Raw genomic sequence first — 27,794 nt, 5'->3', positions numbered from 1 at the left:
TACAAAATTCTATCATTCGATCTCTGGCATTGTTCCTATCACCAAGGCCATATTTTCCAACTACTGATCCTTTTTCTTTGTTTCCAACTTTCACGTTCCAATCACCAATAATTATTAATGCAACTTGATTACATGTTCGATCAATTTTAGACTGCAGCAGCTAATAAAAATCTTCTCTTTCTTCATCTCTGGCTCTAGTGGTGGTGCATAAATCTGAATAACAGTCATATTAATTGGTCTTCCTTACAGGTGCATGGATATTATCCTATCACTGACAGCGTTGTATTTCAAGATAGATCTTGAACATTCTTTTTGACGATGAATGCAACACCATTGGAGGTATATAAACCAAAACACAAACAAACCCATTGCCATTGAGTCGATTCCAACCCACAGTGACCCCAAAGTACAGAGCAAAACTGCCTCATAGGGCTTCCAAGGAGCAACTGGTGGACTCGAACTGCTGACCTTTTGGTTAGCAGCCATAGCTCTTAACACTAAGCCACCAGAGCTCTGGGGAAAATACAATCCTATGAAATATTTTATATACAGGTTTGTGTAGCTACCACAACAGAATTAGAACTCTTCTATCACCCCAAAGAAACTCCCTTGTACTAACTCTTTATAGTTACACCTTATTCCTAAACCTAACTACTGGCAACAAATGATCTGTTCTCCATTTATATATTTTGTCATTTCAAGAAAGTTTTATAAATGGAATTATACAATTTGTAACCATCTGGGATTGGGTTTTCCACTTGGTATAATGCCCATCCAACTTGTTACATGCATCAAAGGTTTGTTCTTTTTTATTGTTCAATCGTATTCTATGGTATGGATATACCAGTTTATTTATCCAGTCACCCACTGAAGGAAACTTATGTTGTTTTCAGTTTTGAGCTATTACAAACAAAGCTTTTATGAACATTTGTGTGAACTTAAATTTTTATTTTTATGGCATGCATAGACAGGAGTATGACTGCTGAGTCATATGGCAAGTATATCTTTAACTTTATAAGGAACTGTAAATTGTTTTTCAGTGTCTGTACCATTTTGTATCACCATCAGTAATGAGAGTTGCAGTTTTTCTGCATCCTTATCAGTAGTTGGTATTGTCAATATTTTTATTTTAGCCATTCTAATATGTATCAACTGCTAACCAGGAAAGCTGGCAGTTCAAATCCACCAGCCACTCCTCGGAAACCCCATGAAACAGTTCCACTGTGTGCCACAGGATTTCCATGAGTCGGAATCCACTCAATGGCAACGGGCCTGGTTTTTCTCTTTTTTTGGTTTTTACTGTGCTTTAAGTGAAAGTTTACAAATCAAGTCAGTCTCTCACACAAAAACTTATATACACCTTGCTACATACTCCTAATCACGTTGTACAATTCTTTTATATGTTAAGGATAATTTGTCTATTACATATTTTTCAAATATTCCTCCACATTGCTACTTGCATTTTAACTTTTTCATGCAAAAATTAAAAATGTTATACAGTCAAATCTGGTAATATTTTCCTTTAGGGCATCTGGGCTCCCTGCTATCCTTTAAAACACATTAAAAATTCCCCTTAATCATTGTATTACGAAAAGAATTATGGTATGCATAGTAGTTAGCGATGCTTCAAACAATTTAACATTCAAATACTAAGTATAGAAGCATGTAGCTAAAAAAAGAAAAAAAATACAGGCATTTCATTTAAAAATTAAATGATTTAAGAAACACACCCAAACTTTTCAGCCATGGCTAACTGAGTTTCTTTTATGATCTCTCAGGTCCTTAGAATCTGGTTTTGAAAAAAGAAGTAAGACCTTTGTGAGTATGGCATCTTTTAGGATGACAGAATATAAAAGTTTTAAAACAATTAAACTCATTTACTCTACCCACTCAGTCTGGAAATTTCCTGACTATCTCTGAGAGATACAGTGATAGAACCCATTTCCAGTTCATTCTAAATTATTTCAAATTCTTTACCATGCTGAGCCAAAAGCTGTCACCTTGCTCTATTGTTTATATTTATAATCTACACTTCAGAACAAGAGAAAATAAGTGTGCCACTTCTGAAAAGCAACCTCCTTTTAAGTATTTAAAGAATTTTCTTCAACCAGCATAACACTGATAGCAATACCAGGTAAAGACACCACAAAAAAGGAGAGTAGAGACCAATATCCCTAATGAACATAGATGTAAAAATCCTCAACAAAATTCTAGCCAAAAGAATTCAACAACATATCCAAAAAACAATTCACCAAGTGGGATTCATACCAGGTGTGCAAGGATGATTCAACATTAGAAAAACAATCAATGTAATCCATCACATAAATAAAAGACAAGAATCACATGATCTTATCAACTGATGCAGAAAAGGCTTCTGACAAAGTCCAACACCCATTCATGATGAAAACTCTCAGCAAAATAGGAATATAAAGGAAATTCCTCCACATAATAAAGGGCATTTATACAAACCCAACAGCCAACATCATCATAAATGGGAAGGTCTGAAAGCATTCCCCCTGAGAACGGGAACCAGACAAGGATGCCCTTTATCACAACTCTTATTCAACATTGTGCTGGAGGTCCTAGCCAGAGGAATTAGGCTAGAAAAACAAAGGGAGTCCAGATTGGTAAGGAAGAAATAAAAGTATCTCTATTTGCAGATGACATAATCTTACACACGGAAAACCCTGAAGAATTATCAAAAAAACCACTGAAACTAAGAGTTCAGCCGAGTTTTCAGGATACAAGATAAACATACAAAAATCAGTAGGATTCCTCTACACCAACAAAGAGAAAGTTGAAGAGGAAATCACCAAATCAATACCATTTACAGTAGCCCTCAATTAGATAAAATACTTAGGAATAAATCTAACCAGACACGTAAAAGACCTATACAAAGAAAACTACAAGACACTACTGCAAAAAACCAAAAGAGACCTATGTAAGTGGAAAAACACACCTTGCTCATGGATACGAAGACTCAACATTGTGAAAAAGTCAATTCTACCCAAAGCGATCTACAGATAAAATGCAATCCCAATCCAAATTCCAAGAATATTTTTTAATGTGATGGAGAAACAAATCACCAACTTCGTATGGAAAGAGAAGAGGCCCCAGATAAGTAAAGCATTACTGAAGAAGAAGAACAAAGTGGGAAGGGTCATACTACCTTATTTTAGAACCTATTACATTGCTACTGTAGTCAGAACAGCCTGGTACTGCTACAACAACAAATACATAGACCAGTGGAAAAGAATTGAGAATCCAGGTGTAAATTCATCCACCCATGAGCAGCTGAAACTTGACAAAGGCCCAAAGCCCATTAAACGGGGAAAAGAAAGTCTCCTTAAGTAATGGTGTTGGCATAACTGGACATCATCTGCAAAGAAATGAAACAAGACCCACAGATCACACCATGCACAAGAACTAACTTAAAATGGATCAAAGACCTAAATCTAAAATCTAAAATGATAAAGATCATGGAAGAAAAAATAGGGACAACACTAGGAGCCCTAATACATGAAAACAAAACATTATTAACAATGCACAAATACCAGAAGAGAAACTAGATAACTGGGAGCTTCTAAAAATCAAACACTTATGGTCATCAAAAGACTTCACCAAAGGAGTAAACAGACAACCTACGGGCTGGGAAGAAAAGTTTAGACTACAACATTCCTGATCAGGGTCTAATGTCTAAAATCTACAAGATACTGGAAAACCTCAACAACAGAAAAACAAACAACCCAATTAAAAAATGGGCAAAGGATATGAACAGGCACTTCACTAAAGAAGACATTCAGGGGACTAACAGATACATGAGGAAATCCTCACTATCATTAGCCATTAGAGAAGTGCAAAGCAAAACTACACAATGAGATTCCATCTCACTCCAACAAAAAAGTGCAAAGCAAAACTACAATGAGATTCCATCTCACTCCAACAAAGCTGGCATTAATCCAAAAAAACACAAAATAATAAATGTTCAAGAGGATATGAAGAGACTGGAACACTTATACACTGCTGGTGAGAATGTAAAATGGTACAACAACTACGAAAATCCATTTAGTGCTTCCTTAAAAAGCTAGAAATGGAAGTACCATTCGATCCAGAAATCCCATTCCTTGGAATATATCCTAGAGAAATAAGAGCTGTCACATGAATAGATATATGTACACCCATGTTCACTGCATCACTGTTCACAATAGCAAAAAGACTGAAACAACCTAGATGCCCATCAATGGATGAATGAATGAACATATACTACACAATGATAAAGAACAACAATGAATCCATGAAGCAGCTCATAACATGGATGAATCTGGAAGACATTATGCTGAGTGAAATTAGTTGCAAAAGGACAAATATTGTATGAGACCACTATTATAAGAACTCAAAAAAAAGTTTAAACACACAGAAGAAAACATTGTTTGATGGTTACGAGGGTAGGAAGGGAGGAAGAGGGTTACTCACTAACTAGATAAAAGAGATAGTAGACAAGAATTACCTTAGGTGAAGAGCCTAAGATACACACAATACAGGGGAAGTCAGTCCAACTGGACTAAACCAAAAGCTAAGAAGTTTCTTTCCTGAATACAACTAAACACTCTGAGGGACAGAGTAGCAGGGGTGGGGCTCTGGGGACCATGGTTTCAGGGGACATCTAAGTCAAGTGACATAACACAGTTTATTAAGAAAATGTTCTGCATCCCACTTTGGTGAGTGGCCTCTTGGGTCTGAAAAGCTACCCAGCGGCCATCAAAGATGCATCAGTTAGTCCCAACGCACCTAGAGCAAAAGAGAATGAAGAACACCAAAGACACAAGGAAAATATTAGCCAAGAAACAAAAAGGGCCACATAAACCAGAGACTCCATCAGCCTGAGACCAGAAGAACTGGACAGTGCCCAGCTACCATCAATGATCACCCTGACAGGAAACACAACAGAGTTCCCTGACGAACAGGGAAAAAGTGGGGTTCAGAACTCAAATTCTAGGAAAAAGACCAGACTTAATGGACTAAGACTGGAGGAACTCCCTGAAGACATGATTCCCGGACTCTCTGTTATCACAGAACTAAAACCATTCCCAAAGCCAACTCTTCAGACAAAGATTAAATTGATACTCATGAAGTGTGCTTCTCAGTTCAAGTAGATACTTGAGACTAAATGGGAACGTCATGTCTGGAGGGGAGATGAGACTGCAGAAAGGGACAGGAGCTGGCTGAGTGGACACCAGAAATCTGGGGTGGAAAGGAGACTGTGCTGACATAAGGATAGCAATTAGGGTCACATAACACTGTGTGTATAAACTTTTCTATGAGAAACTAACTTGAGCTGTAAACTTTCACTTAAAAAAAAAAAAAAGAATTTTCTTCAAGTTTGACAATTCTTCCCTTACTGCACTACTTCGATGTAAATATTTCTTTATATTTCTAATTGTCTCAACCAGACTATGTACTCCATAAAGACAGGGTAAATATCTTTTAATTATATTCATAGTAATTTAAAAAAAGTCCCTTATTGATTAAAGATTTTACTGATTGAAGATACAGCCAAGAAACAAGCATGGGTAGGAGCAAAATCAGATTTCTGAAGTACCTATATTAGCAATTTTCTAAAGGTAGAAGGAGGTGGGGATAATGGGGTAGCTTAGAACCTCCATTTAAGAGCCAGTACTGTCACTGATGGGGGTGTACTGCATCCCTTGGGGATGCTGAAGAGCCCTTGCGTAGCACAGTTAATGCATTCAGCTGCTAACTAAAAGGCTGAGGTTCAAGTCTACCCAGAGGCACCGTGGAAGAAAGGCCTAGTGCTATTCTAAAAAATTAGCCGCTGAAAACCCTATGGAGCACAGTTCTACTCTTGACATACTTGGGGTCACCCAATTGCAACTAGTAGGAGTGCTGAGGCAAAAACAAAAGGCTGAGAACTACATTCAGATCCTTTATGGCAAATCTCCTATTCTTAAAAAAAAAAAAAAAAAGGAAGAAATTTACTTGGCATTTAAAAATATTAGAATTTTTACCACCTACTTGGAACCAAAATACTTACTTTACTGTGGCACTCAGAAGGAAATTCAGCTGTGGCATTAACAGATTGTCTGGGGCTGCCAGATAACGATCAAATTGAACCTTAATAAACAGAGAAATGCAAACCATAAAGTACATATATTTGCTAACAAACATCTCTTTTAAGTGTTAAATCTTAGAAAAAAAGAATTACACAATCTAAATAACTAGTTCTTTGTGTTCTAAATGGGTCTTTTTCTTGGATATCCTAACTAAAACTCTCTAAAACTGTCAACTTGTTAATACAGTCAGTATTAGCAATATTTACTTATAAAAATGCCAAATCCAAACTTTACTATTAATCTCCCTCATCAAGTTTTTGAGTAATACCGACAGAAAATCAAGTCATCAGATTTGAAGTCTACCTTACTTCCTTGCATCCGCTGGTTTTGTTCCTTTGTTCATTCATTCATTCATTCATTCAACTAATACTCAGTAGAGTACCTACCAGGTGAAAGGTACTGTGTTAGGCAATAAGAATATAATGATGAGCAAAAGAACTACAGTCCCTAGCTTCATAGAGCTTATGGTCTACTGAGAGACATATTAAAACAATGACAATATAAATATATAATTACAAAATGCGATAACTGCTATGAAGGAAAAAAATCAAGGTACATGTATGCATGCTGCATAACATCTGTTCAGGCAACATCCAACCGTACATACATCTGTGGTCCCATAAAGTTATGATAATATAGAGTTCAGAAATCCCAATCACAGAACCTGACATAGTGGACATACTTTGCTAAGTACCATAGATACTACCTGTCTTTCACTAGTTCTCAGGGTCCCGGGTCCCTGGAGCAGCACGGAAAAGGGACAACGCCCATCCATGACTGCATGTCTCACTGTGCTCGCCTCAGGTAGTTACCACGCAGATGCTCCAGAGACACCAAGGGGGATGCCCTGTGAGGCCACTGCCCCACTCAGCCAGGGTGTCCTGCACGTCAAGCTGGGCCCAAGACTGCCGCTCCTCCCACGGTGACAGCCACAGAGCAGTGCAGGCGGCTGTGGTGGTGGGAGGAGGAGGAGGAAAGGCAACAGAGGGAGGAAGCAAAGGTGAAGGAGGGGAAGGCAGGGCGGAAAGAGTTTCAAATTCAGTGGTGGGGCAGGGAAGACAGGCAGGGAAGAGGAAAAGGGAGCTGACGGCATGCCTGGAGGCTGCTGCTGGACAGCGAGTATGCACCGCAGCAGGGGACAGGTGTGGAGCTCAGGGGCTGAGACAGCAGCAATGGAGCCAAAGTCTTTGTACAGTCTCTCAGCATGGTGGCAGCAGCACAGGTCCTGGGCTTGCCCAGTGACTGTCCTACAGGCTTCTCTCCTGTATGTAATGTGGTGTTTGCACAATGTCCAAATCACATAATATCCTATTTCACAGAACCTATTGTGGACATTAAGCAATGCACACATGTACTATAAAAGCATATATCAGGGGCACATGACCTAGGCTGTGGGTTTTGCAAAAGCATTTGTGAGGAAAGGACATTTGCGGTAAGATCTTAGAGATGGACAGACATTAACTGGGGGGGGGGCTATTTTCAGGGACAGGGGACAGCACAGATGAAGGCGCTGAGGTGGCAAAAAGAATGGATATAGAGGAAGAGACTAGTACATATAAGGCTTGTAGACTTTCATAAGGATTTTAGTTTATATCATAAAAGTATTAGGACACCAATGCAGCTCAATGTTGTTGTTGTTAGGTGCCATCAAGTTGGCTCCAACTCATGGTGACACTATGCACCACAGAATGAAACACTGCCTGGTCCTTCACCATGCTCACAATCGTTTGCTTGAGCCCACTGCTGCAGCCACTGTGCCAATCCATCTCGTTGAGGATCTTCCTCTTTTCCACTGGAGCTGTACTTTACCAAGCATGATGTCCTTCTCCACGGACTGATTACTCCTGACAACATGTCCAAAGTACTTAAGACGTAGTCTCACCGTCTTTGCTTCTAAGGAGCATTATGGTTGCACTTCTTTCAAGACAGATTTGTTCGTTCATTTGGCAGTCCATGGTACATTCAATATTCTTCGCCAACATCACAATTCAAAGGCGTCAACTCTTCTTTGGTCTTCTTTATTCACTGTCCAGCTTTCACATGCATATGATGCAATCGAAAATACCATGGCTTGGGTCAGGTGCACCTTAGCCTTCTAGGTGCTTGCTTTTCAACACTTCAAATAGGTCCTTTGCAGTAGATTTGCTCAATAAAATGCATCTTCTGATTTCTTGACTGCTGCTTCCATGGCTGTTGATTGTGGATCCAAGTAAAATGAAATCCTTGACAACTTCAGTCTTTTCTCCATTTATCATGATGCTGCTCATTGGTCCATTTGGGAGGATTTTTGTTTTATGTTGAGGTATAATCCATACGGAAGGCTGCGGTCTCTGATCTTCATCAGTAAATGCTTCAAGTCCTCTTCAATTTCAGTAAGCAAGGCTGTGACATCTGCATAATATAGGTTGTTAATGAGTCTTCATCCAATCCTGATGCCCCATTCTTCTTCATATAGTCCAGTTTCTTGGATTATTTTCTCATCTTACAGACTGAATAGGTATGGTGAGAGGATACAACCCTGAAGCACACCTTTTCTGACTTTAAACCATGCAGTATCCCTTTGTTCTATCCAAACAACTGCTTCTTCATCTATGTACAGGTTCCTCATAAGCACAGTTAAGTGTTCTGGAATTCCCATTCTTTGCAATGTTATCTATAATTTGTTAAAATCCACACAGTCGAATGTCTTTCCATAGTCTAAAAAACACAGGTAAACATCCTTCTGGTATTCTCTGCTTTCAGCCAGGATCCATTTCACATCGGCAATGATACCCTGGTTCCACATCCTCTTCTGAATCCAGCCTGAATTTGTGGAAGTACCCTGTCCATATACTGCTGCAACCACTTTTGAATGATCTTCAGCAAAATTTTGCTTGCGTGTGATGTTAATGACATTGTTTGATAATTTCCACATTCGGCTGTATCACCTTTCTTGGGAATAGGCATAAATATGGATCTCTTTCAGTCGGTTGGCCGGGTAGCTATCTTGCATATCTCTTAGCATAGACGAGTGAGCACTTTCAGCAGTACATCCATTTGTTGAAACATCTCAACTGATATTCCGTCAATTCCTGGGGCCTTGTTTTTCTCCAGTGCCTTCAGTGCAGCTTGGACTTCTTCCTTCAGGTTCCTAATCATATGCTACCTCTTGAAATGGCTGAACATTGATCAATTCTTTTTGGTATAATGACTCTGTATTCCTCCCATCTTTTCTGAGGTTTCCTGTGTCGTTTAATATTTTCCCCATAGAATCCTTCACTATAGCAACTTGAGGCTTGAATTTTTTCTTCAGTTCTTTCAGCTTGTGAAATGCCAAGCCTGTTCTTCCCTTTTGGTTTTCTATCTCCAGCTCTTTGCACATGTCATTATAATACTTTATTTTCTCAAGCCACCCTCTGAAATCTTCTATTCAGTTCTTTTACCTCATCATTTCTTCCTTTTGCTTTAGCTGCTCAGCGTTCAGGAGCAAGTTTCACAATCTCTTCTGACATCCACTTTGGTCTTTTCTTTCTTTCCTGTCTTTTTAATGGCCTCTTGCTTTCTTTGGAAACCCTGGTATCATAGTATTTAACTGCTACGGCTGCTAACCAAGAGGTCGGCAGTTCAAATCCGCCAGGCACTCCTTGGAAACTCTATGGGGCAGTTCTACTCTGTCCTATAGGGTTGCTATGAGTTGGAATCGACTCGATGGCAATGGGTTTGGTGGTTTTTGCTTTCTTTACGTATGATGTCCTTGATGTCATTCCACAACTCGTCCGGTCTTCGGTCATTAGAGCTCAATGCGTCAAATCTAGTCTTGAGCTGGTCTCTAAATTCAGGTGGGATATACCCAAGGTCATACTTAGGCTCTCGTGGACTTGTTCTAACTTTCTTCAGTTTCAACCTGAACTTGTATATGAGCAACTGATGGTCTGTTCCACAGTCGGCCCCTAGTCTTGTTCTGACTGATGATATTGAGCTTTTCCATCATCTCTTCCCACATCTGTAGTAGATCTGATTCCTGTGTATTCCATCTGGTGAGCTTCATGTGTATAGTCACCATTTATGTTGGTGAAAAAAGGTATTTGCAATGAAGAAGAAGTCGGTCTTACACAATTCTATGGTTCGAGCTTTGGCATCTTTTCTGTCACCAAGGCCATATATTCCAGCTATTGGTCTTTCTTCGTTTCCAACTTTCAAATTCCAGTCACCAGTTAATTATCAATGAAACCTGACTGCATGTTTGATCAATTTCAGACTGCAGAAGCTGGTAAAAATCTTCAATTTCTTCATCTTTGGCCTTTTTTTTTTTTTTTTGGCCTTAGTGGTTGGTCCATAAATTTGAAAAACAGTCATATTAACTGGTCTTCCTTGTAGGTGTATGGATATCATCGTATCACTGACAGCGTCGTACTTCAGGACAGACCTTGAAATGTTCTTTTTGACGATGAATACAATGTCATTCATTCCTCTTCAAGCTGTCAGTCCCAGAATAGTAGACCAAATGATTGTCCGATTCAAAATGGCCAAATCTAGTCCATTTCAGCTCACTAATGCCTAGGATATTGATGTTTACACATTCAATTTCATTTTTGATGATTTCCAATTTCCTAGTTTCATACTTTGCACATTCCAGGTTCCAATTATTAATGGATGTTTGCAGCTGTTTCTTCTCATTTTGAGTCATGTCACATCAGCAGATGAAGACTCCTAAAGCTTGACTCCATCCACGTCATTAAGGTTGACTCTACTTTGAGGACGCAGCTCTTCCCCAGTCGTCTTTTGAGCGCTTCCAACCTGGGGGGCTCATCTTCCAGCACTATATCAGACAATCTTCCACTGCTATTCATTAGGTTTTCACTGGCGAATTCTTTTCAGAAGTAGACTGCCAGGTCCTTCTTCCTAGTCTGTCTTACTCTGGAAGCTCAGCTGAAACCTGTCCACCATGGGTGACCCCGCTGGTATGTGAATACCAGTGGCACAGCTTCCTGCATCACAGCAACACACAAACCCCCACAGTACAACAAACTAACAGACATGTGGGGGAAGTTGAATAGGGAAGTAATATTTAATTTTTAAAAAGTTAAATCTGGATATAGCAAAGCAAATGAGATGGAGGGTTGTAAGGTAGATGCAAGGACACCAGATAGCTATTGCGACATCTTAAGCTACAGAAACGGTAAGGATATGGAGAAGTAGCAACATTAGAGAGTCAGAGAGTAAAATCATTAAGACTTGGTTAGGGGTTGACTCCCAGATTTTGGATCTGTGTAAGTTAACTCACAGCACTATCACAGTATATTTCTTATTATTCCTTTGTTTTCACTTAAGTCAGTTAACCTTTATTCAACATCCACTACATTCAAATGTGTATAGTTCTCTTCCTTGGTTGGCCTGGTTTGTTTTAGAAGTTACGCATATACAAAAGATAAACCATTACATAATTTTTGCTTTCAAAACCTATGTCTAGTGCCTTCAGGGTTTTTTTTTTTTCCCTAATCTCTGACCTCAGAGGCTTACAAACATGTAGAAGCAGAATTTAAAAAATACGTAATTTAGATACCTTTTTTCCTAAGAATCCTGTTTTTAAAAATTTAATTATGGTAAAATATACAAAACAAAACATTTGTCATTTTAACCATTTTTAAGTGTACAATTCAGTGACAGGAATTACATTCAGCATGTTGTGCAACCATCTCCACTATACTTTTCCAAGTGTTTTTCATCACCCTCAACAGACACGCAGTACCCCTTAGAAAATAACCCCTTATTTCCCCCTCCCCTGGCCCTTGCTAATCACTAATAAACTTCTGTCTCTATGTATTTGCCTACCCTAGATATTTTATTTAAGTGGGAACATACAATATTTGTCCTTCTAATTTATTTCACTCAGTATGTTTTCGAGGTTCATCCATGTCATACGAATATCACAACTTCATTTCTCTTTGTGGCTGAGTAATACTCCATTGTGTGCGTATTCATTTTGTTTATCCATTTATGTGTTGTAGGACACTTACTTGTTTCCACCTTTTGGCTATTGTGAATAACGGTGTACAAGTATGTGATCAAGTCCCTGTTTTCAAGTCTTTTGGGTATATACCTAACGTGGAATCATTGGGTCATATAGTAATTCTATATTTAACTTTTTGAGGAACTGCCAAACTGCCTCCCACAGCGGCTGCACCATTTTACATTCTGACTAGCAATGAACAAGGATTCCAATCTCTCTACATCTTTGCCAACATATTATTTTCCGTCTTTCTCATAACAGCCATTCCAGTGGATATGAAGGATCTCATTGTGGTTTTGATTTGCTTTTCCCTAATGGCTAATAATGTTGAGCATGGTTTCATCTGCTTCTTTGGCATTTTGTGTATCTTCTTTGGAGAAATGTCTATTCAAGTCCTAAGTCCTTTTATTGACTGGGTTGTATATCTTTCTGTTGTTGAACTGTAGAGTTCTTAATATATTCTCGGTATTAAACCTTCATCTGACATAGGGTTACCAAATATTTTCTCCCATTTTGTAGGCTGTCTCTTCACTTTTTTGATAAAGTCCTTTCATGCATAGAAGTTTTAACTTTTATGAAGTCCAATTTATTTGTTTTGCCTTTTGCTGCTCATGCTCTTGGTATCATACCTAAGAATCCACTGATTAAAAAAATAAAAAGGTCTTCAAGCTTTACCCATGTTTTCTATTTTTGTCTGATATAGAGCCATCCCAGCTCTCTTTAGATTTCTATTTGCATGGACTATTTTTTCCCATTCTTTTACCTTCAACCTATTTGCGTCTTTGGATCTAATGTAGGTCTGTTGTAGAGCGCATACAGTTGAATCACGTTTTCTTATCTGTTCTGCTAATGTCTGCTATTGACTGGAGAGATGAATCCACTTACATTTAAAGTAATTACTGGTAAGGATTTCTGCTCTTTTGCAATTTGTTTTCTGTGTCTTATACTTTTTCAGACTCTCTTTTCCTTCAATACTGCCTACTTTTGTGTTTAGTTGATGGTTTTGTAGTGAGCTCTCCCAATTCCCTTCTCATTTCTTTTTGCATACATTTTTCAGATATTTTCTTTGTGGTTACCACGAGGTTACTCTTAACATCCTATAACCTAGTTGAAATTGAAGGAGTCCTGGTAGCACAATGGTTAAGTGCTCGGTTGCTAACCAAGAGGTCAGCAATTCAAGCTCACCAGCTGCTCCACAAGAGGAAAGGCCTGGCTATTTGCTCCCATAAGATTACAGTCTATGAACCACTACGGGGCAGTTCTACTTTGTTCTACAGTCATAATGAGTCAGAATTGACTCAATAGCAAAACAACAAAGTTAAAATTGATAGTAACTAACTTAAAAACTTAACCAACTTAATAATAAAAATTCTATTCCTATACTGCTACTCCCAAATCCCTTTATGTCACAAATTACACATTTACACATTGTATGTCCAAAAAATATGCAACGTTTTTATACATTTGACCTTTGAAGCACACACCAAACCAAACCTAACCCATTGCCGTCGAGTTGATTCTGACTCACAGCGACCCTATAGGACAGAGTAGAACTGCCCCATAGGGTTCCCAAGGAGCACCTGGTGGATTCAAACTGCCAACCTTTTGATTAGCAGCCATAGTTCTGAACCACTATGCCACCAGGGATATGACAAGTAGAATTACAAGCAAAAAATGCCATAAAACTGGCTTTTTCATGGTCTTGGTCATTTTGTATATCTTCTTTGGAGAAATGTTTATTCAAGTCCTATCTTTTATGATTTTTATCCATGAAATTACCTTTACTGAAGATCTTTTTTCTTCTTTCAGCTTCAAGTTACAGTCTAGTGTCCTTTTATTTTAATCTAAAGGACTGCTTTAGCACTTCTTGTAGGGAAGGTCTCATGGTAATCAACTTCCTTAGTTTTTGTTTATTTGAGAATACTGAATTTCACTCTCATTTTTGAAAGACAGTTTTGACGGATACAGAATTCTTGGTTGACAGTTCTTTGCACACTTCAAATCTGTTATTCCACTACCTTCTGACCTCCATAGTTTGTAAAGAAAAATTGGCACTTACCATATTAAGGATCCCTTGTATGTGATCATTCATTTCTCTCTTAGTTTTTCATAGTTCTCTGTATTTTTGAGAATTTGGCATGGGTATATTTGGGCTTATAGTACTTGGAGATTGTTGAGCTTTTTGGGTGTGTCAACTCATGACTTTCATTAAACTGGAAAAGTTTTCAGCCATTATTTCTTCAAATATTCTCTCTCTCTCTTCTCCTTCTGGGACTCCCATAATGTGTATGCTGGTTCCTCGACAGTACTGCATTAGTCCCTTACTCTGATTACTTTTCTTCATTCTTCTTCTCTTTTTACCCCTCAGACTCGATAATTTCAATTGTCTGTTTTCAGGCTTGCTGGTTCTCTCTTTGATGGTTCTGCCAGCTCAAATCTACTGCTGAACTGCTCTAATGAAGTTCTCATTTAGTCATTGTACTTTCCAGCTGCACTATTTGTTTGGTTCCTTCTTAAAATTTCTACCTCTTTACTGAAATTCTCCTTTTGTTCTTTATCATTTTCCAGATAGTCTATAGCTCTTTGTTTTCTTTTAGCTCTCTGAACTTATCTAACATTGTTGTTTTAAAGCCTTTGTTTAGTAAGTTCACTATCTGGGGTTCTACAGGGATGGTTTCTATCATTTTATATTGTTCATTTGAATGGGCCACTGTCTTAGTTAACTAATGCTGCTGCAACAAAAAATACAGTTGGGTGGCTTTAATAACAAAAATTTATTTTCTCACAGTTCTGGAAGCTATGAGAGTCCAAATCAGCATCTCTGCCATGTTGATACCTTCTGTGGGTCTGTCATTGTAGTTTTCTGTTTCACTTAGCACAATGTTGTTCCATGTATCAGCAGTTTACTCCTTTTTCTTACTAAGTAGTATTCCATTGTATAGGTATACCACTCACTACAAAAACTAGCTGATGCTAATTTGGATATTTTACAGTTGAGGGCTATTATGCTGTTGTGACTATTCACATACTGATCTTTGCACGGACATACATTTTCATTTTTGGAGGTTAAACACCTTGAGGTGGAATCACTGCCTCAGATGGTGACAGTATGTTTCAGAGCCCTGGTGGCACAGTCCTTAAGAGCTTGGCTACTAACCAAAAGGCTGGCAGTTTGAATCCATCAGCCACTCCTTGGAACCGCTATGGGGCAGTTCTACTGTCCTATAGGGTTACTATGAGTTTGAATTGACTCGACAGTGACAGGCTTGATGTTTTTTTCTTGGTTTATGGTGACAGTATGTTTAGCTTTATAAGAATTTTTAAATGAATCAAATTAATTCACCTTCACTTATTCTTATTTGAACTTTTAAAATCAAATCTCCTTTGCATTTTTAGTAGATTTTGCTTCATACAGTCTATTATGTTTGATATAACGAACTCTGGTGGCACAACGCATAAGCACTCAGCTGCTAACCAAAAGGCTGGCAGTTCAAATCCACCAGCCATTTCTTAGAAACCCTATGGGGCAGTTCTACTCTGTCCTATAAGGTTGCTATAGTCAGAATCTACTTGATGGCACACCTTTGATATAGAGAAGTTTTAACTATTATACTACATCGTCTTTTATCCTGACACAGTGTTCCTTATTTATCCTAGTTAGTGTTTTTAAGCTCTACCTTGTCTAATATTAATACCGCCAGCTCTGCCTTCTTTGCATTTTTCAGGTATCTCTTTGGGATCATCCCTTTATTTTCAATATTTATCACTTCACTACTCTGTTTTTTGTTTTTGTTTTTTTCCCAAATATAGCTGGGCTTTATTTTTTTTTTTACTCTGTTTTTTGTTTTTGTTTTTTTCCCAAATATAGCTGGGCTTATTTTTAAATGTCTTTCAGGTTGTCAACGGTAGCAGGCATCTCTTAATGAAAAAACAGATTCTGTACTTTATTTTGCTGGCTTGATCATGTTGATTTTCCTATCCCACTAATAGTTATCTTCCCTTTATCTGTGTTCTAAAGAGACACATGTTTCTCTATTACTTGAAAACAAGGTCCCACTATTTCCTCTACAAGGCCCATTGTTTCCTCTACCACACTGCTCCATTCTCCCCCCGACACACACTTCCTTCTACCTCAGAAAGATGATGCTATCGGAACACATTCTCTTCCTTTCTTACCCTACCTCTTCTCTTTCTTCAAGACCATCATTCTTACCTTTGTCTGAAGCTCTCCACCTCCAAGTCCTGGGTTTTGCTGAGATGTTTAATTTTTTAATTTGATGTTGTCATTTAAATTTTCCTTGATTCTACAATCTTTATATAACACATTAAGGACATGTTTTCAGTCAATAGTGAATTTCATTACTCATTTAAATGTAATAGAGAGAGTAAATACATTGTTCTCTTCTGGTGTTCTCTCTTCTTCATCTCCCCATTTTGAGGTCCTTTTTTACTAATTGTCCTAATTCATTTATTGCTTGTTAAAATCCTTTCTCGTTTTCCTTGAATATTTACATCCTTGTATATCCACAAATGAGAGAGTCCGTCTTTGGTAGGTCGTGGACAGACACACGATCAACTTTCAGGCAGGCATTCAATATCGGAATCAGACGTACTTGATAATTTTCTTTTCCTTGAGGTTTTAGCACTAGAAGAACCCCCACATGTGGAAGGCTTAATCCTACCCGTAAAAAAGTGGAATCTCTGAGCTGAAAAAATACACTTCCAAATGACTGGAGTAGTGCATGTGGTTGATTTACGTACAAAAAACAAAAGCTGCTGAGTTCCTTCACACACGCAGTGCAATTCTAATTTGCTACATATTCTCTTTCCAGAATCCACTGTATTGAGTAAATTGGTGAATGCATCTTTGCCTAAAATTGTTAATGTTGAAATATTACTTTTTACATCCTATTTACTGTTTTTTTTGGGGGGGGGCTGTGGGGAGGGGATGATTATGCCAAAAGCTATGAAGATTGTCTAAAAATAGTGAAATAACCTTTTAAGCAATGTTGAAAAGTCATTAATTCAAGAGTTGCTATGAGGTAAATCTACACTGTTCTTTTATGTTGTCAGATGAATGACACCTTGGCTAGGTACAGGCTTAGTGAAATGCAGTTCTATTCTCAGTAGTTTGTGGACGTTATTTCATAGACTCCCTGTAGAGGTGATATCCCATGTCAGTCTGATTTTTTTTCCTCTATACATAACTCGGGTTTTCTGCCTAGATACTTGTAACTTCTTTTTATGCTTAGACTTTGAAATTCTACCAGAATATGCATAGGTATGTCTTGTTTGTTCTGACATATTTTCCTCTCTTTGGTTTCTGGAAGCCCTTGGATGGTTTGTTATTTTGGTTTGTTAACAAGAGATCAGATATGCTTGCTGTAGTGCCCTGACTAGTGATAGTCTTGCAAGCAGAAAAAGGCAAAATTAGATACACCATATTCTGTTTATCCATTCATCAGTGGATAGGCATTTGGGCTGTTTTCTTTGGGGGGGGGGGGTATTATAAATACTAATGCTATGAACATTCATGTGTAAGTTTTTGTGTAGACACACGTTTTCATTTCTCTTGAATATATACCTAAGAGCGGATTTGTTGGGTCATATAGTAATTCTATGTTTAACATTTTCAGGAACTAGCAAAATGTTTTCCAAAGCGGCTGTACCATTTTACATTCCCACCAGCAAAGTATGAGGATTAAATTTCTCCACACCCTCACGAACACCTATAACTGTCTTTTTGATCATAGCCACCTTCGTATGAAGTGGTATCTCATTTTGGTTTTGACTTGCATTTCCCTAATGACTAATGACGTTAAGCATCTTTACAAGTGCTGTTGGTCTTTACATGTGCTGTTGTAAGGGTTTCCCTATATATTCCTGATATGAGTCCCTTATCAGAAATATGATTTGCGATTATTTTCTCCCATTCTGTGAGTTATCTTTTCTGGGCTATTTTTTAAACCTCTCGTTTTTTTTCATTTATAAAGCATGAAAATGACCCTCTAATTATAAGGGTCGCGGTGAGTATTAAAAGGTTAGTAATAAAATGGCCCTGAAATAATACTTGGCACAGGCTAGATAATTTACAAATGTTCATTCCATTTACCGTGCCTTTATATATTATTTACTAGCAGAAATGATATTATACTTAAATTGTGTACTGGCTGATTTAACAGACTAACCAGGATTCATAACCCTTCAACAATGCTAATCTTTAAATTTCAGAAAGTTTGCTGAATGAATGGTGTCCAAAATTATTCAGTGTTGAACGTGAACAGTGAAGGTAGTTTTTCCCAGACCTCCCTCAATTAAATTTAGCTCTATGAGATGACATACAGGAAAGCTCTGGCACCAAAAAAAACCATCCTACAGAATTATTTATGAAAGTCAAATCATTTGAAGTGCGTATATTCGTATGTTTTAAACATTCAGGACAGGCAGGATTGTATAATAGTTAAAAGGACAGGCTCTGGAGGTGGACTTCCTTGGGTTCAATGGAGATGTTATGAGAATTAAAGAGTTTAATATACGGTAAACACTTGGAATGCTCATAAATGTTAATGATTGCTGTTTTGGTGGTTGTTATTACTATTATTAGTAGTTGTATTATAAAGTTTCCACAGTGAATCATTCCTATGAGAGATAGAAGATAAATGACATAGCTGTGTCACTCAATTCAGGGGTATAAACCCAAACCCAAATCCAAATCCACAGCTGTCAAGTTGATTCCGACTCTTATCAACCCTCAAGGACAGAGCAGAACTGCCACATAGAGTTTCCAAGGAGCACCTGGTGGATTCGAACTGCCGACCTTTTGGTTGGCAGCCATAGCTCTTAACCACTACACCACCAGGGTTTCCATTCAGGGGTATATACACATATAAATTATATACTTAAGACATAAATATGCTAAAAAAAAAGTGACGCCTGTACAGAAAGAGATCAGCAAGCTCTTCACTTAAAAAGAAGGTAACAGATTGGGGATTCAGTGAGCCTCACATTCAAGAGTAAAATACTTTAGGACTGGAATCCAATTTCATTTACCATCTCAGGAAGAAGTCAAGAACTATACACCAAACATGACAATATAAAGTCTAAAATAATACGTAAACTAACTCTTTTATGTTTATTATTCTTGTTTATGAAAATGATAACCAATTCTGCATTTATGTGGGAAAGCAGCAAGGAAGGGATAGGGGAGAGAATGCTTCCCAATCCATAAGGTTTAGAGGAAGAGAATAGAGCAGTCGCTAGAAATTTTAAAATGGAGTGGAAGAACAGGGCTTATAAAAAAAAAAAGACAGAGTGAAGAAATAACCTTGGAATTTAACTGAAAGGTCCAAGTGGTTCCAACAGCTTTATTCAAATTTTCATATTCTTTTAAGTTTTAAATATTGATAGATGCAGGAGTGGCATCAGCAAATCACGAAGTAGGCAGGTCCAAGTTCCCACCTTTCCACAAAAACATCAAAAAAGCAGCAGAAACTCTCAAAACCAACTTTGTCAATACTCTGGAAAACAGTCAAAGGTTTATAGTAACCATACAAACACTAAATCAAAGGGGAAAAAAGCAACTTAAAAATGGTAGGAAAGATTTCTGGCATTCTTATTTGCCCTTGCCCTGCCCTCTGCTCCCCTTGTTAGTGGTCTTGACACTGGCAGCATATGTTCCCAGCATGGAAACCTAGTCCCCGGTTCCAGAGGAGCACAGCATGCCTCATTCAAAAATTATTGTGTTTTTCTATTTTAACCTGTCTGAGGGCTACCTAAAGGCTGACACAAGGGGCTAGTCTCCGTTTCACCTAACTTGGAACTCACTGAACGTAGAAAAGCAGTGGGCATTGCTCGTAGACACTGTAAGTCAAACATGTTTCCCTACACCTGCCTTGGGCAAAAGTTTATTGATGTGAAATACAGTAGACTATCTAAGGCCTGGAAGGAAAAGCTGGGGGGGTTTCTGGGAAATGAGGGCATTCAAAAGCACCTGCTTATACTGGGAAATTTAGAAAGCAACGTGCATGCCTACATCAAGATGCCTGTTAAGAAAAGCGAAGACCTAAAACTTTCACCTCCGGCTAACCTCTAGCTCAGTGCAAGCAGAAAGTGAAGAGTTATAAACAGTCTGGCTAAGTGTTGAAGGAGTGTCCAGCTACAGAGCCAATCTGCAAAGATTGGAAGAGTTAGTTTGTCTGCTTGTTTATCTAGCTCCTGGCATTCAAGAAAACCAACATCAAAACACTAGCTGAACATAAACATCAAAATACTGGCTGAACATAAACTAAAGAGATAGAGACTTTGGTGATCACATACAAGGAATATAGTTTTTGCAAAAATGTTTTGGAAAAGTCACTAACAAACACATGACAACAGCTTTCAACAATCAAAAAAAGCAAACCCTGGAGGAGGGGGGGAATCTCATTTCAAGAGTTACCCCATTATAATATTCAAATGTCCAGTTTTCACCAAAAACACACAGGAAATACAAAGAAACAGAAAAATATTCCCCACGAGATTATGAGCTACAGAAGAACATGGAATGGACTGCGTTTGCTCTGTGCCAGCACCTAACTGTATAGAACATGATAGATTAATACACGTTGCTGAATAAACAAAGAAATGATGAAGACTATCCAGGTATAGTGAGATATTAATAGAAATGAATGTCTTGGTCAGACCTGTTCAGTCAGAGGAATACAAACATGCACAATCATTGTTACTGGGCCCAATGTAAAATGCTGCACATCAGGAGATAAAAAATTATCACCTAGGACAAAATTATCACACAAGAATACTTGAGAAGTATTCCACAAGGAAATCTAGATCAAATGCTTTCTTACATACTTACCATTGCAGCCTTCAGTGCCACAGAATCCAGGTTGGGCAAATTAGCTAAAGAGCCCTAAAAAACGTAGAGAAAAGAACATGGGAAAAAAAGGCGATATACATTTCAGTTCACTTCTGGAATACAGTCTATTAGTGGATTGCCCCAATTTGGAATACCATTTAAATTATTTCCAAAGAACCCAACTGTCATCTCTTCAGCCCTAATATAAGCAAGGACTACGCCTGGATTATTCAATTTTGTCTAATTAGCATGAATGCACTCAATAATGTTTGTTGGAGGAAGGGAAAAGCAAATAAGTTTATTAACAATGGAAAGATCAAGAAACTCTAGATTTATTCATAAGCAAAAAAGATACCAGTGACACATGGAGACTTGAAGAATTTTACTTTCATAATTTTAGAAAGCACAGAAAGGCAGCAGAATTAGTTCTTACTGATAGAACTTTGCATACTATCATAACAAAAGAAGGAAAATCAGAACTACTGGTTACTGAGAGCTTCATGTAAGAATTCCTGGTCTGTAAAACACACATGGCAAAATTCATCTTAACGTCATTCAAAATAGTTCTTTGCCTATTTAAAGAAAGATGCTTTCATGGCTTTCTAGAGTTTTCACCGTTCCACTATCTATATCTCCTGGGGTTCTATAATTTAACAAAATCATATGCTCACTCCAAAAGTGATCATCTTTCTAAAGTAGCAGGCCACAATTTGCTAAATTAAAAAGGGGATGTAATCAATCCAATGGGTTAACTGATAATGATAGAGGACACTGAAAAAGTCACCAGTATAAAAAGCCTCTATACATTTTATAACAGTATTTTTGTATATTTTTATTAGTTTAATCAAGGCTCAGTATAGTAATAAGAATAGTTAATATTCTGAGACACTCTACTATATGTCAGGCAGTCACCTAAGAGCTGCACCTATATTGTCTCACTGCATCTTCAGAACAACCCTATGATACAGATACTACTGTTACCTCCGATCTTCAGATGATGCAATGGACAGAGAGAGCTAAGTCACTTCCCCAGTGTCACAAAGCTTAAGCAGTGGAGCCAGGGTTCAAATCCAGTCTTTAAACAAGTACATTTCTCTAACTAGGAAATCTATTTACTTACTTGTTCAGGTTTATGTTGCTGTACAGTGTTATAGATGTAACTCAAGCCTGCTCTAGTTAAAACATAAGAAGCTTGCTCATTTATAAGCGTGTCCAAATGTGCTTCAATCTACAAGAGAACACAACAGAAAGAAAACATTTTTAAAAAGGAATAGAACTGATGACAGTAGGAATAGACTACCCTAGAATCCTAGCTCTTCATCATGGATTTTTTTGTTAAACTGGTACATACTACCATGCAAACGGGTTGCTTCTGTAACAAGGCATTTTTCTTCTCTCAAAGAAGTCCTCCCAAAAGGGAGAAAGAATCTTACTTTAAAAAATGACAGCCAAAGAAGATTTCTGGCCCAGTCACTAGCAAAAAAAGTTGGAGTTGCTTCTCAGCAATTTTAAAAGCTGGTAATAAGCAAAAACAAAGAAACAAACCAAAAACACATAACAACACAAAATAAAATACTTAGAAAGAATTTTAGGATGATGTTCCTCCCTCAGCTGGTTGGACTGACTCAACAAACAAAATGTGCTCTCTGAATAAAAAAAAAAGCCTGGAGCAAATCCCATGGGGGTTGGGGTAGTAAGTTTTCCTGAGGCAAAAACAGGTCTGTGAAATCCAGGGCAGAGCTGACGGTCCAGCAGAACCTTGGTCAAAGATTTCAGATTCAGGAACTGCCTAAGAAAACCTGTCTCACAGATGTGAGTGGAATGTGCTCACATGCTTTGGGGAACCTACCTAATAGGACAGGAGCCAGCGCAGAGGACTACCCTGATGGACTGAAGCATTCTGTACTGGGAAGATCACTGCTCCTCCCTTATTTTAACCAAAGTAGGCCTGAGAGCGTGGAGGTCATCTCTCTACTCCTCACCGGACGCTCTCCCAGTTTTACCAGCTTGTTTGTCAGTGACACATTATACCGAGAACTATGCTATCTGCAGCATCTGAATGCTTGTCATTACCCAAGAAGATCCAACAGCTTATCCCTCCTCCCTAAAAAAATTACAGCTAATTTAAAAGTAAATCCATCAAATAACCAGAACAAGTATTTTTTTCCTGAAACAATACTAATGGAAGACACCGAGTACTTTATTTGTTTATTTTTTAAGTAACTGCACAAGAAAAGACCATTAGAACCCACAAAAGACACATTGGAAAATTTTAAAAAATAAGATCTGCAAATGTAAAGATTTAATGAAAGTGAAAAAGAGAAGCGCTACTGCTAAGCACCAAATTCGTGGTATGAAAGAAAAATAGAAAAAAAGAAACACAGAGAAAGCATCAAAGAAATAGATTACCATACTTTTACACAAATGACATGTGCCCTTCCCCAGCAAGGTATTTTCCTAAGTGCCACTATGCCAAGTTTTTTTTACATGTTGCTATAAAAAAAAATTTAGCATAGTGCCCTTATGAAAATACTTTGCAGGGGGAGGGCACAATGAAAACGTGCATTATTTACACAGATATACAGTATAAGGAAAGAGATTTAAGAATAAACTAGAGGACAGACCCAACCAAATGGAGATATAACCAACTAAAGACAGGAGCTTCACAATACAAAGTAACAAATGGGGAATAATTAAAAAAATAATAGAAAACTTTGAGCTGAAGAAAGAATAGAATCTTTAGACTGATACGGATCTCTGAAGTCTTAGATGGAAATAATGGAGAATGAGACGTGTCTAAAGATAACGTGGAACTCACAGGATCAAAAGAATTTAAAAAGATAGTCCTGTGGAAGGAGAAATTTGGAGGAAGGAGGATGGTACACTGTCAGTTTTATTAAAAAAAAAAAAACTCTATAATTTGACTTTAAACCATGAATACATTTTAAACGCTGATATATTTCTTCTAAAAGAAACAAGCAGAAATTAGAAAATATCACAAATTTAGATATATCAAAACTTTTTCCTTAGAGAAACCCAAAACTTAAAATTCTTACAATAAACACTGCCAAAGTATTTATATACTTGTGATAATGCAGCAGACACACTTTGTTTTCTTTAAAAACTTTGTATCTACCATTAAGTATCACTATTCCAAAACTGGAACCCAGGTATCTGGCCGATTTTATAAATGCCTTTGTTTTAGCCATCTTACAGAATCTTAAGTGACACATTTGGTTTAAAGGACTACAGCGATAGATTTAACAAATTTTTTTTTTCTAATGTTTTACCTAACACTGCTTACACATAGCTAAAAACATATCTGTCCTATGTCACACCATCTGTACTAGCTACACAACTTGAGAAAGATAGCATATTAGTCACAATTCAGGAACTGAAACCTGAATACGGAATAACTGCTCAAATTCATGAGAAAAGCTTCCTATTACCATCACACACTATGCTCTAAATCAAATATCTTAACCATTATATACCCTGGTTTCTCCAAAGCTAAGACAGGAACACGGAATAGACAGACAGACAGATATACATAGAAAAACATTTATATAAATGTACGCGTATGTGTGTATATACAGTTTTTCATAAGACTACATCAAGGGATTTATAGGGATTAGGCGATCGAAATTAGGTTAAAACTCATAGCTGAAAACTATCATATAAAGAAAAAATACTTCATCACAGTCAGTAGTCATTTTATAGCAACATTTACCTGAAACTGTAGCATTTCAAGACGTCTGTCAGTGAATTCAAACAAAGCTAATGTTGTCTTCATCATATACAGGGAATTGACCATGAAAGTAGCCATGTCAGCTGTGCCTAAATTGCTGGCTGATACAGTACACATCTGGAGGAGAGGATCCAAGACACATGATAAAACCTACAAGTGAAAAAAATTTTTTAAATTTATTTCTTATTTCCCAGTTAGTCTTATGGTCCTGGGTTAATGGCACTTCAGAATTAATGTCAAACTAAACAGAAAGAGGTCAACTTTCAGAAGCACATAAGAAAAAGACTAAATAGTACAACAACCATAATAGTTTTAAAAATAGGCATCACTGAATAATATTACTTGAAGAGAAATGACTAAATATATGAAGGGAAAAATTAACAAAGGAAGTGATGGTGTTACAAAATGCCAGAAGGTGAACAGACTGTACAATGGAGGGACAAAAAGCAATTGCTGAAAAATTGACAATATACCTGCACAAAGTCAGCTTGGCGAGCATCTAATGGCACAACTGAAGAATCATGAGATGCCAAAACTTCACGTAACAACGTGAGCGTCTGATTTAGCGCAGAGCTTGGTCCAAGGTCAGGTGGAGGGAGTTCAACCTAAAATAAAGATTGTTCATCCACTGCTTATATTTTCCACTAAATTTTAATGTAAAAAATGTTAGTTCACAGTAAAATACCTATAAAAGATGTAATTTACCAAAAGCTTATTTTGAATTATACTAATCACAAAAAAGAGCACAAAAGAAAATTTTTGTCAGATTATCTCAGAATTTTTAAAATGTTTAAAATTCAAAATGTAGACAAAAGTTAGTTTTCATTTGAATTGTAGAGTTATATTTTGATATGTATTTGAAATGGCCTATTGTTTTTATTTTTCAGCCCAAGTCATTATGGAAAAAAAAGCAATCCGTAGACCAATACTTGTGTAACTATGGTATAACTAAGCAACATCAGCCACACTCAGGCTCAAATTCCAAAGGTATCGGGGCAGTATGTCTAGGCTGGGGGTCTAGCAATTTTCATCTTTCAATAAGCACCACATGCAATTTTCACAAGGATGGTCTATGATGGGCCACACATTTTCAGAACCACTTCACAGAAGCAATATAACATTACAGCTAAAATCTTGGGCTCTGACCAGCACAACTTGTTCAGGATAAGGTCACAAAAGCTCCATGAACAAATAAATCCAAACTCCCTTAGGGACCGAATTACTAGGCTGAGGGTTATGGGGACCATGGTCTCAGGGAATATCTAGCTCAATTGGCATAACATAGTTTATAAAGAAAATGTTCTACATTCTATGTTGGTGAGTAGCGTCTGCGGACTTAAAAGCCTGTAAACGGCCATCTAAGATACTCCACGGGTCTCATCCCTGCAGGCACGGGGAAAATGAAGAAAACTAAAGACACATGGGAAAGATTAGTCCAAAGGACTAACAGACCACCATTACCACAGCCTGCACCAGACAGAGTTCAGTACGACTAGATGGTGCCCACCTACCATCACGGACTGCTCTAACAGGGATCACAACAGAGGGTCCCCAACAGAGCTAGAGGAAAGTGCAGAACAAAATTCTAACTAAGAAAAAGACCAGACTTACTGGCCTGACAGAGATGGGAGAAATCCCAAAAGTATGACCCCCGGACGCCCTTTCAGCTCAGTAATGAAGTCACTCCAGAGGTTCACATTTTAGCCAATGATTAGACAGACCCCATAGGACAAAACGAAACTAAAGGGGTACACCAGCCCAGGGGCAAGGACTAGGAGGCAGGAGGGGACAGGAAAGCTGGTTATAGGGAACCCAAGGTCAAGAAGAGAGAGGGTACTGACATGTTGTGGGATTGTTAACCAATGTCATAAAACAATGTATGTACTAACTGTAATGAGAAGATAGTTTGTTCTGTAAACCTTCATCTCTAAGTACAGTTAAAAAAAAAAAAAATCTTGGGCTCTGAGCTGTGTAACCTTGGGAAAGCTACTTAGCTTCTCAGAGCTTCAGAGGATTTCTGAAAGGATTAAATGCAATTGTTCCATCTAGACTGCTGATTATAGCAGCTGGCACTTACTAGAAAGTAAGCGAAGCTTATGACCCCTAATAAGTGGTAATAGACATTCAAATACCAAAGGAGAGGTAACTGGCTGTACTAATATCAGACAAAATGAACTTTAGAACAAAAATTTTTAATATAAATAATGAAGGACATTTTATAATGATAAATGGGTCAATCAATCAAGAAAACATAAAAATTATAAATGTATGTGTACCTAATAATAGTGCCCCCAAATAAATGAAGCAAAAACTGACAGAAGTTAAGGGAGAAATAGACAATTCAACAATAGCTGGAGAATTTAAATGCCTAGTTTGAATAAAGGATAGAACAACTAGACAGAAAAGAAAAAAAAAAAGGAGACTTGTACAACACTATAAACCAACCAGACCTAGACATCTATAGAATACTCCACCCAGCAACAGCTGACTCAGCATTCTTCTTAAGTACACATGCAACATTCTCCAGGATAGATTATATGCTGGCCCATGAAGTGTCAATAAATTAAAATTACACAAAATATGTTCACCAGCTACAGGGCACTGTAATTAGACATCACTAACAGAAGAAAACTTTGAAAATTCACAAATACATGGAAATTAAACAACACAGTTTTAAACAACCAATTTGTCAAAGAAGGACCCACAAAAAAAAAATAAAGAAATAATTTGAGATGAATGAAAATAAAAATACAATACAACCAACTTATGGGCTGCAACTAAAACGGTGCTTAGACATTTACAGCTTTAAACACCTATATTAAAAAAGAACAAAGATTTCAAAGAAACAACCTAACCTTCAAGCTTAAACTAGAAAAAAAAAACAAAGTAAATAAATAATACTAATAAAGGAAACAATAAAAATTACAGCAGAAATAAATGAAAGAGAAAATAGAAAAAACTACAGAGAAAATTTTAAAAGCTTGCAAGCAGCCATCCAAGGCACAACAAGTGGTCTCCATTCACCTAGAGCAACAGAGAAACAAGGAGAGTCAGGAACAGGAGAAGGAAATGGAA

At 37.5% G+C, this 27,794-nt stretch overlaps 1 protein-coding gene across 7 annotated transcripts in view; it reads right to left on the bottom strand.

The window, feature by feature from the left end:
* COG6 (component of oligomeric golgi complex 6) overlaps window positions 1-27,794 on the bottom strand; it is a 164,840-nt gene that overhangs the window by 24,578 nt on the left and 112,468 nt on the right. For 5 of the 7 annotated variants that reach the window (XM_049853371.1, XM_049853373.1, XM_049853372.1 and 2 more), the window contains 5 exons: window positions 25,193-25,324; window positions 24,702-24,869; window positions 22,092-22,199; window positions 20,972-21,025; window positions 6,053-6,132 (listed from right to left, as the gene is read on the bottom strand). In XM_049853371.1, the coding sequence (XP_049709328.1) occupies window positions 6,053-6,132; window positions 20,972-21,025; window positions 22,092-22,199; window positions 24,702-24,869; window positions 25,193-25,324 (542 nt within the window). Of the gene's footprint in view, window positions 1-6,049; window positions 6,133-6,434; window positions 6,514-20,971; window positions 21,026-22,091; window positions 22,200-24,701; window positions 24,870-25,192; window positions 25,325-27,794 lie in introns of those variants that run through there. The other 2 variants (XR_007513179.1, XM_049853375.1) reach the window with 2 other exon arrangements.

Source organism: Elephas maximus, chromosome 14 (genome assembly GCF_024166365.1).
Source record: "Elephas maximus indicus isolate mEleMax1 chromosome 14, mEleMax1 primary haplotype, whole genome shotgun sequence".
Taxonomy (NCBI): Eukaryota; Metazoa; Chordata; class Mammalia; order Proboscidea; family Elephantidae; genus Elephas; species Elephas maximus.
Note: the sequence above shows the minus strand (reverse complement) of the source record. Positions and strands in the feature narration are given on the sequence as shown.